This window comes from Botryllus schlosseri, chromosome 2, assembly GCF_051294905.1.
Source record: "Botryllus schlosseri isolate E-star chromosome 2, Bs_hap1, whole genome shotgun sequence".
Lineage (NCBI taxonomy): Eukaryota > Metazoa > Chordata > Ascidiacea > Stolidobranchia > Styelidae > Botryllus > Botryllus schlosseri.
Genome location: NC_137237.1, coordinates 37066478 through 37077698, shown reverse-complemented (window position 1 = coordinate 37077698; position 11221 = coordinate 37066478). Strand labels below are relative to the sequence as shown.

Here is an 11221-nt window from a genome sequence, read left to right as displayed (position 1 = left end):
AAATTTCGAGTGCCATAAATCTTCCCAAAATAAGATACTGTTTATGTTGATTTTCGAAAAAAATTTCAGCTTCCTTCAAGCCTTCAAAATTCCAGACATTTGGACATATTTCAGCTTTTTCTCCCGGATGCAGTTTGAACCGTGAAATTCCGGATATCTCCGTGAAATGCTGGACGTATGGCAACCGTATTGTAGCCTAGCCTAGTCTACATACAGCCTTACGATGGGTTGCAAACAAATACATGAGATACACCAATATTGCACTTTTACTAATGCCATACAGAAGAGGAAGAACACCATCAGCACAGTCTATTAATTTTATTGTTTACTAACAAGATTAAAATCATGTTACTCCTGATAACTAGTTTAGTTTTGATACTCTCTTCTGGTCTCACCCTCAAGTCTCAGTGAGAGAAGCTGCCAAATATGTTTTTCAGCGTTTTGGGCATTCCTTTTAAGTTTCGCACAATGTAGTCAGCAAGATCAAGCTTTAGAATGGGCGAGCAGAATAATTGTGAAAATATATTACAATAACAAGCAGAAGCTGGTTATTGCCTCTGCGAGAGAAAATGCCGTGAAAGACTTGCAAAACGGCGGATCGGCAAGTCGTAGCTTGCATATTTCATTGATTCAATTGATTCACCGAATTTGAGGTCGAAGCAATTGAAATTTTTTAAGCTTTTCCAAATTAAATCAAAATTAGTGATACTGTTTGAAAGGTCGATTAAATACCGATTTAGTAAGGATTAGGACAAAAATCAGGTTTGGTCCATGTCGAATAAGAATTCATCCTCATAATAATGAAAAAGACAAATTTCTGTACGCTAAGCTTGACTCGTTTAGCACAATACAGTTTTCCAGTAGTATGTTCATGAAAACTGGAAATTAGATTATAATTGAAATTAGAGCATGGAAACTTTTCACGAGTAAATTAAAATTTGACTTCCGACTCGACTTCTAATTAATCAAACTAGACATGCGTTATCAGAACGGCCCCTTACCAGATTATTGCGTCACATTTGCGTCTGGAGGTGATTGTAATGTAGTTGCTGTTCAGTATTCGTGGTCTGACGGCATCAATGGTTCATTCATTGGCCTTTTGACACCAGGCCGGTAAGCTTCATATGAGTCCGGAGATGTCAAAATTTATCAGGGCCTACTTTCGCTCTCAGGCAAGGAGCAGGCAACATACGGCCCGCGGGCCGGATCTGAGCCGCGACAGGATTTTGAGCGGCCCGCACAGAGTATTTGCCCCGAAAGTGAAATTTTGCAGCAAACAATACGTTCATATTGCCAAATTTATTCCCCTGGAAGCTTTTCGACTGGCTCTCTTCAGCAGTGAACATCATTTTTATTATATTCTTTATTCACAGTAAAACTGGTAAATGCACGCATAATCCGGGGAGGAACCTGCCCCCAAAGGAAAATGGCGAGACTGGAGTATATTTTTAAAATTTCAGTAATATAGTCAAATTGTTATTCCTATGCAATACATGAAGAGGTCAGATTACAGAATTGCAGTAGATGAAGAGTTAGCAAGGTTTACAGATACAGAGCAGAGGTAGAGATGATTGAAAATGAAGAATCGAAATTACGCTGTGATCCACAAATGTAATTTTAGTGCAGCATTCAAGGCATTCCGAAGAATACGCACAGTGCCCAATCTTTTGGATCATTTTTTGGATCATGTCGAATCGAACGTTACCCGGAATCTGTTGGATATGTCTCATGAGTTTTTTGCTTACGACACCTGTAGCGTCAATGACTATCGGTACAATGATTCTTTGCATCGCCACATTTTCTCACATCCCATTTTGAGCTCTGCGTATTTCGATTGTTTTTGCAGTAGAGAGAGAGAGAGAGATGGTATTCTTTTTCGCCTGCACCAACGAGATGATTTGACGACGGAGATGCGATACGGCCTTTTTAGTAAGGTCATCTAGTCTGTAGCCCCAGCTTTTTTCTCCTCCATGCTATTCGCGATTGCCGAGCGCCTAGCAGGATAGCCGCGGATACCAGTTTTCGAGTCTTTGGTCTGACCCGGCCGGGGATCGAACCCACGACCAACCGATCGAGAAGCCGGACGCACAGCCATTACAGTATCTCGCTCGGTAGATTGTGATCAGATGGACAGCCAGTTCAATGAACAAGCATTCTATTTTCTTTTTTAGTTTGATTATCATATCCCTGAGGTTGCTCCTGATTTCGCGGTCAGTTATAACTGGTACATCCCACAGAATTTTTACTTGGTCGTTTTTTGTCACTGGTGCTGGGCTGTAATCATACTAATTTTTTGTTGAAGTGTTGCTGTTAATATGTTTGCATAATTCAAGATGAATGTAGTGACCAATTCTATTGTGTCTCCATGTGTATTCGGTAGCTGCAAGTGCACCACAGCCGGACATGAGATGAGCTAAAGTTCCATTTTGGTTGTGGCACATTCTGCATTTGCCGTCCGTGTTTTGCTTCAGAATTCTTTTGCGATAGTATTTTGTAGGGAGCGATTGGTCTTGTGCTGCGAAAATGAATACTTCGCTTGCCGGTTTCAGGCCAGAGCTGGAGAGCCGGGTCCATGAAAGCCCGTCTACATGGGGCTGTGAAGTTAACTTCTAGTGCTGTCCAATGTCCATGAAGACTGATGAGGCATCGACTCCCATCTCGTTTCTCTCATTTTGAGCGTTGCATTTTTGTGTTGAACTCGTGCTGCTTTTGCTGTTGTTGTGAGTTCGGCAACCTCAGTGTTTTCAGCAGTGTACAGGTTAGCTGTTTCCATGTTGACTTCTCTGACGTACTTGTCGTGACGATAGCTCAGAGATTTTGTTTTGCGCTGTTTGTCTAACTGTGCAATGAGTTTGCAGTAAATGTTATCGCTGTTGTTGATGTATTGTGACAAGCCGATGATTTCTGTTTTGAAAGTTTGTTAATTTCTTGTAGTCCTGGACCACCTTTTTTCTGGAGATGTACAGTCTTCGTGTATCAGATTTTGGGTGATGCATGTGGTGCATTGTCATCAGTGTTCTCGTCTTTGTGTCCAATTTTTTAATTTCATATTCGCGCCAGTTCACCACACCAAAGACTGGCACTGCAAGACTGTTTATGGCATTGATTTTGTTTTAGGAATTGAGTTCAGTTTTGAGGACGGATTTGAGCTTGCTAATGTATTCTTTTTTTAGACATGATTTCATTGCAGCATGTTTATTGTTGTCGCTTTCACAGATCCCTAGATATTTATAATGACCTTCAGCATCCAATTATGTTATGGTTTCACCCATTCTGAAGTTCATATCGCCTGTGCTGGTCCTCTTCCGCGTCGTATGGTAAGTTTTGAGCATTTATCCAAGCCAAATTTCATTTTTATATCTTACAAAAACTCATGAACAATTTTCATTTGGTTATTGACACCGACAAGATGGCGTAATGGTGAAGCGTCCGGCTTCTTGATCGGTAGGTCGTGGGTTCGATCCCCGGCCGGGTCAGACCAAAGACCTGATTAGTAACACTTTGTCGTAAACTGACTATTGCGTTGAATAACTAACTGAAGCTTTATTAAAGCAAAGGTAACCAATGTGGCTTTAAGCAACATAGAACACAACTGACAGCAGAACAGAAGAGAATAGAATGACATGGTAACGATAAGGCGACACTGTACTGTACAACGTAACTAATCAGATGAAAGTAATTATTGCCTAATTGCGGATCACCACATTCCACCTCCCTTGCATTTTGTAAATTCACATATAAAAATGACACAAAAACATCAATGACTAACAAAATTACCATACCGATCCGGCTGGCGCCTAACTCTAGTTGAACGCCGAAGCTCGACGTCTAGATTTCTACTCGAATCATCTGGTACATCCTCTGAATGGTTAGATTCTTGAGGCTCTTCATCAGATGACTTCAACTCAACGTTAGAAACTTCGCGACTTGGCTCGTGGCCATCGATATCAACAGAACAAGGTTCAGCTTGTTTCGTTTCAGGATTAGTCGACGGTGTTTCTTCTCCAGTAGGAAAACGGGCCAAATCGTTGAGTGAGACGTTGGACTCGGGGCCGTTAGGAAAACGAACACGTGCGTAAGTCGGGTTGGCTTCAAGAAGTTCGACCTCAGAACATAGTTCGTCGCCCTTGTTTCTGACGAATTTGCGTAAGAAAACTGGCCCAGGAGTCAATAGCCAGGATGGCACGCTATTCCCCACTATACTTTTTCTTGGAGAGGAAAAAATCGGTCATGTGGTGTTGAATTAGTTGACGTGCAAAGTAGCGATCGAACTGAATGTTGCGCATGAGGAAGGGCGTCAGCCCAACATGATTTTGAGACTCCGGTTGATTTCAAAATGAGTTTGATAGTTCGCCATAATGTTTGATAAAGGCGTTCGCACTGCGAATTTCCTGTTGGATGGTAAGGCGCAGTGAAGCTAGTTGCAACCCCGCGAGAATGTAAATAATCCTTGACTTCCTTGGACACGAAAGCGGTGCCTCGGTCACTGTGTACGTATCCCGGAAGTCCAAAAACAGCGAATAGTGTCGACAAACACGAAATGACGGTTAGCGCGGAAGTGTTGCGACATGGAAAGGCGAACGGAAAACGACTATATTCGTCTATGACAACGAATATGAAAGGGGATTTGTTAGATTTCAAAGGCCCTTTGAAGTCTACGATGATTCTTTCCCCAGGTTTCGTTGCTTTCACAAGCACTTGCGGATTGCACATGTGAAAATTTGGTTTGATTTGAGCACAAATGCGGCAACGAGCGCAGGTCTCACGAACGTCATTTAGCGAGAACGAGAGATTTTTCGAACGAACGAAATGATGCAGCCTTGTGACTCCTGGATGACCCTGAGTGTCGTGTATGCGACTTAGATTAGAACCCAACTCACAGGGCGAAATCGATGCGCAATACGAAGATGGGGTCCGCGAAAACATATCAGCCGCAACATTCAGTGCCCCCGGTTTGTGTACGATATCATACGAAAATTGACCAAGTTCGACACGCCACAGCTGGATTTTGGTATTTTTGATTTTACCTTGAGATTTGCCGTCAAACATGAACGCGACAGATCTCTGGTCAGTAACAAGAGTAAAATGTCAGCCATGTAAAAAATGAGCCCATTTACGAACTGCCGCGATAATTGAGGACGCTTCTTTCTCAACAGAGGAGTAGCGTATTTCACTTGGCGATAGTGCTTTTGACATGAACGCGACCGGTCGACCGTTTTGACTAAGGATAGCTGCAATGGCTGCAGTAGAAGCATCACACTCTATTGTGAACGGACCTGTGTCGTCGATCCTACCAAGAGACGCGTCAACTAACTCGCGTTTTAAATCGTTAAATGCGATAGATGCATTTTCGGAAAGCGGAAATTTTTCGACTGAATACAAAGGACGGATTTTGTCGGAAAAGATGGGCAACCATTTGGCATAGTAGGCAAACATGCCACACACTCGTTTTAGTTCTGGGTTGTTGCGTGGCGGCGATAAATCGATTAACGGGTTTAGTCTTTATGGGTCCGGTTTGATCACGCCATGCGACACGCGATAACCCAGCAAGTCTATTTCCGTAGAACGGATGATCGACTTCGAATGATTGAAAGTGAGGCTGAATCGCTGAGCGGCATTGAGAAACGCGTCGAGATTTCGATCGTGGTCGTCCTTATCCATACCGCAAACAGTAATATTATCCAGATAAGCTTAGGTGCCGGTGAGCTTGTTGTCTTTTATGACGTTGTCTATTATTCTTTGAAATGCCGAAACTCCGTTGGTGACTCCAAATGGTAATCGACGGTATTGGTAAAGATTGCCAGCGGCTTCGAATGCCGTATACGGACGATCATCAGGTGATAGTGCCACTTGATAATACGCGGACTTCAGATCTAACGTACTGAAAACTTTGAAACGGGCGATGTTGTTGACTTGGTGATCGATCCTTGGTAAAGGATAGGCGTCTAGTAAGGTATACCTGTTGACCGTCTGAGAGAAGTCAATGACCATTAGGGTTGTCCAAAATTTGGAAAATCTTAAAAATACCCCGTGATTGTGTCTCATTCCATAGATTATTGATAAAAAATAACAATGAGCCCAAAAGAAGCTCACGGGAAAGCCGTTAAGATTTCGGCCAAAGCGTTTTAAAGTAGCTGCCCAGGAATGGGCGTGCCACCGACCATAGAACGGCGAGAAGACTAGTAATCAAATAACCACGGCTCCTGATTGGCTAATTGGCTATGCTTCAATGATCACCACAGCAACAACTTGCTGATTATGTGCTCAAGGGGTCTGCTACCGGCGGGGATTCTGAAATCGCGTTGTTGGTAGGTTGGCAGATGATGATTTAAGATTAATTCAGGACATGTTAAGGTACGAAATACATGATGAACAATCAACAGCTGCTTCACAAAAACTTCTACAGCATGACTGCTTTATTGTGAAGGAAACGGCTGTAGCCTACATGCAGTGTTTTCATCGAGGGAAAGCAGAGACGCTTATGCAAGTAGTGAACGAATTCCCCGTTTCAGAAGGGATCCATCATCAGTGAATACAAATATAAAGCTTGACCATGACACTATACTTTGTGTGAGCTTATTGGACTCTAGTTGTAGTATATAGTTGATATTTTGAATGCTCTAGGGCAGTGGTCGGGAACCTTTTTTGTCCGAAGAGCCATATTGGCCCTATTTTTTCTATCTCAACTCCCAAAGAGCCATACATGTTAATCAACTGTTACGTCATAATTGAAAATTCGTGACGTCATGGTAGCACTCATTCGAACTCACTATGGGATTCCTCGTGTGTGCCATATTTTCTCTGTAAAAACTGGTATTTACTGTTCGAAAATACAGCTCGAAACGAGAGGTAAGGCACAGACGGGCCAAGCCTCACCATTAATAACGCGATTCACCGTAAGTAGCTTATAATTTATTGTAACTGATATTAATCGAGTGTGACTGTCACACTGATTCCGAAAATCTAAATACTTATTGACCTCTCTATTCTCAAAGTATTCGGCAGTAACATAACGTTGCGCCACGCGCATGCAATTTATTGCCGGTACTAAACAGAGTTATACTTACCAATCTAGAACGTGGATAGCTACGGCGTTGTTTGTAATTCGAGTTTGTAATTGTGAATGTCAAATCCACAACAGTTCATTTCGCGCCGTAGATCAGAAAGATAATGTGTATTTGAAAACTGCGTTTTGAAATGAGCGTCGCCATGTCTGCTATATGCTCTTTGATTAATCAACATATCGCACAATTCAAGATTTCGAGTTGGGTACATAGAATTCGCGACGGATATTGGCCGCCGACGTGACAGTAACATAAATCTGATGATTCTGAAAAGAGGGGGTCCGATCCCCTAAACATGAAGACAGCATTGTCTTTACCTCTCAAGACATGTTTATACTGCCACGAGAATAATTATTTTGGCCGTGATGAAATTTACCTACAAGTCGCTGCAATATTGATCAATTCAGTACAAAAATAAACATTTGGCAAAGAGCCATAGCTTATACCCAAAAGAGCCATATATGGCTCGCGAGCCATAGGTTCCCGACCACTGCTCTAGGGATTGACTGAATCAGCCGGTTGTGCTTGGCAGTTATACTCACAGCAAATTGAATTCACATGTAAGTGTTGTCAAAGTCCTTAATGATGCTGCAGAAAAGAGGTGTAAAGTAAGCACAATGCTGGATATCATGTCCAAACTATGCTGGATACTATGCAGTATAGTCTGTGATTATCTTTACACCTATTTTCTGCGGGATCAATAGGGACTTTGACATACCACATTGGGCATAGCCTGTGCGAGTGTGCGTTATCATTAGGGACTTTAGCAACACTTACAAGTGAATTCAATTTACTGTAAGCATCTGATGAGTGCCAAGCATAACCCGCTGATTCAGCCGATTCCAATATCATTCAAAACCTCACCTATATATTACAGCTTGAGCCTAATAAGATCACACAAATTACGGTATCGTGTCATTGTTAAGCTTTATATTTGTGTTCACTGATGATGGATCCTTTCCAAACGGGGAATTCGTTTACCGCTTGCATAAGCGCCTTTGCTTTCTCTCGATGAAAACACGGCATGTAGGCTACAGCCGTTTCCTTCCAATAAAGCAGTCATGCTGTAGAAGTTTCTGTGAAGCAGCTGTTGATTGTTCATCATGTATTTCGTACCTTAACAAGTCCTGAATTAATCTTAAATCATCATCTGCCAACCTACCAAGAACGCGATTTCAGAATCCCACCGTTAGCAGACTCCTTGAGCACATAATCAAAAAGCTGTTGCTGTGGTGATCATTGAAGCATAGCCAATTAGCCAATCAAGGGCCGTGGTTATTTGATTACTAGTCTTCTCGCCGTTCTATGGTCGGTGGCACGCCCATTCTTGGGCAGCTACTTTCAAACGCTTTGGCCGAAATCTTGACGGCTTTCCCGTGAGCTTCTTTCAGGCTCATTGTTATTTTTTATCAATAATCTATGGAATGAGACACAATCACGGGGTATTTTTAAGATTTTCCAAATTTTGGACAACCCTAATGACCATGCGCTTCTTGTGTCGACCGTCATTTACAACAAGAACCTGTGCTCGCCAAGGCGATGAGGACGGCTCGGTGATTCCTTCCTTCTCGAGTTTTGCAACTTCCGCTTTAATGAAATTCAGATCGGCTTCGCTGTATCTTCTGGATTTAGTGGCAATCGGTTTACAATTCGGTGTCATAAACTTGAAAATTTGCGGTGCTTCGACATACACTGTACTTCTGATCTCGAGGGAGTTCCAAGGTATCTTTATCTCCGTCCATATTGAAAATGACTCGTTTATGCAAGTTCATGAAATCGAGACCAAGCACCACATCAGCGCATAAATCTTCCATTCCTTTAAGAGGAAATTCCGTATATTTCGTTTCGTTTACAAGAATGTCCGGTCTGTGAGTTCTTCAATCTTGCGGGAATGGGATTTAGAAGCAAATGTAACCGTAGAGGAGTACGGAGTGGATTTCAGGTCAATTTCGTTGGCGTATCCAGTGCTTATGAAGCTTTCCGCGGAACCGGAGTCGATTAAAGCAAATGTTATGTGGCAGCCGATCTTAACCACGATTCTTGCTTTTATGAGACATTTGGGTACTCCGATGGCGCTGAAGTATGAGATCATTGCAGTTACTGTTTTCCTGTTGTCGGTGGCCTTTCTCCTGCAAACCACTTCATAATGACCTAGGACTCCACAATAGCCACACTCGCTCCGTTTCGCTGGACATTTATATCGGGAGTGGAATGACTGACCGCAAAAAAAGCACTTCCGATCAGGTTTGATTGTTTTGCTCATTGCGTTGAGTCGACTGTGAGTTTCTGCGAATGATAGTTCGACTTCAGGATTCAAAGATTTTGCCAGCGGTTCGACGCCGACAGATGAACATGGAGTGCTGCAATAGATACTAGAGCTTCGCTGGGCGAATTCTAATGAGCGGGCTTTTGAGATCGCCATTTCGAGGGTTACAGCCCCGTCACTTTCTAATAATCTGTCTGATAACGTTTGATCTTCCGCCGAGAGAGTCTTGAATATGCAATCTTTTGCTAGATCTGCCAAGACGCGGGAAAATTCCTCGATCGTCTCTTCGGGCTTCTGAATACGAGTTACTAGCATGTGGCGGACGAAGATTTCGTTCTTTTGCTTGATATAAATTTTGTCGAGAAGTTCTATTGCGGTATCGTAAGTCGAACTTTCTTCAAAATAGGAATAGACAGACGACGACACGAAATTCGTTAAGATCTTCAGCTTGTCGATCTATGTATCTTAGGCTTACCATATTTTGGTAATGAAAAAAGAGGACACTTTTTCATAAATTTCAGACATGCAAACTGGAGAAGAATTCTCAAAAACCGTAAATTTTCCCCACTTCATGATCGGTGGACTAAAAAAAAAAAGGTCATCACTTCCGCTCAGATCTCAAAATCACGTTTTTTACTCCACATTGCCAGGTGGATGACTAAAAAAAAAAAAGGTCTTCTTTTCGCTCAGAGCTGAAATCACCGCTTTTCCCTCCGAAATACCCGCCGGAGCTTCACTTCTGCGCTAATTTGCGGCATATCACTCGCAATTTCCTCTAAATTTGACCTAAATTTTCAAAAATGAGGACAAAATCTCAAAAAAGAGGACAAAAGGGCGTCCTCCGAGGACACTTTCAAAAAAGTCAAAAAAGAGGATAAATCCTCTTGAAAGAGGACGTTTGGTAAGCCTAATGTATCTTGATCAAATGATGAAAGAAAATTATCGAAGGTCTTCTACCAATGCTGATACTGTTTTTCAGCAGAGGCGGAGTCCGGACTGATATCGAGCTTGTCTGGTTTCAGAATCCTTTCTGCCATAATTCTATGTTGCTTAAATTGTCGTAAACTGACTATTGCGTTGAATAACTAACTGAAGCTTTATTAAAGCAAAGGTAACCAATGTGGCTTTAAGCAACATAGAACACAACTGACAGCCGAACAGAAGAGAATAGAATGACACGGTAACGATAAGGGGACACTGTACTGTACAACGTAACTAATCAGATGAAAGTAATTATTGCCTAATTGCGGATCACCACACACTGGTATCCATGACTTCCCTGCTTGGCGCTCATGCATTACTGGGATAGCATGGAGGGGGGGGGGGGTGCATGACTTAGAAAGCCATAAAAGCTATATCTGCACTTCCTTGTCCAGTGGCATATGCACATCATGCACTCATGGTATGCATATGCACAGATCGTGTGTATGTGTATCATGAGTCGGTGTATATGCCGCAAAATCATCAAGGACAAAAATAAACTACGTCCTATCCTATTCCTATCCGAATCGGATTTCGCGTATAGTTTCAGATCATCCTTGAACAAAAGATGATGAATCTTTTGACCTTCAGAGTTTGTTGGTTTTTTCATCTCGTATCCTGTTTCATTTTTTCTCAGCAACTCACTGAGTGGAGCTAAGCTGAGGCAGAATAGAAGTGGCGAGATTGAGTCGCCTTGAAAGAGACCATTGTGGATATGAATTGTACAAGTTTCTGTTTCACCTTGTTCATGTTTGATCTGCAGTTTTGTATGCCAATTTTTCATTGAGCCTTCAATAAATCTGATGGTGATTTGATCCATTTCGTACCTACGGATTGTGTTCAGTATCCATGTGTGAGGGACTGAATCGAAAGCTTTTTTGTAGTCTATCCGCGCCAAACTGAGGTTAGT

General features: G+C 42.3%; 1 protein-coding gene across 1 annotated transcript; it reads right to left on the bottom strand.

The window, feature by feature from the left end:
• Positions 1-8913: 8913 nt before the first annotated feature.
• On the bottom strand, positions 8914-9645 carry LOC145434684 (uncharacterized). The gene has a single exon (XM_080312030.1). It carries the CDS (start codon positions 9643-9645, stop codon positions 8914-8916), a length of 732 nt encoding a protein of 243 aa, XP_080168156.1.
• Between the last annotated feature and the right edge of the window lie 1576 nt (positions 9646-11221).

Excerpts from the sequence above, each read along its gene's own strand:
- LOC145434684 (XM_080312030.1), bottom strand. The coding sequence starts at position 9,645 with ATGCTAGTAACTCGTATTCAGAAGCCCGAAGAGACGATCGAGGAATTT.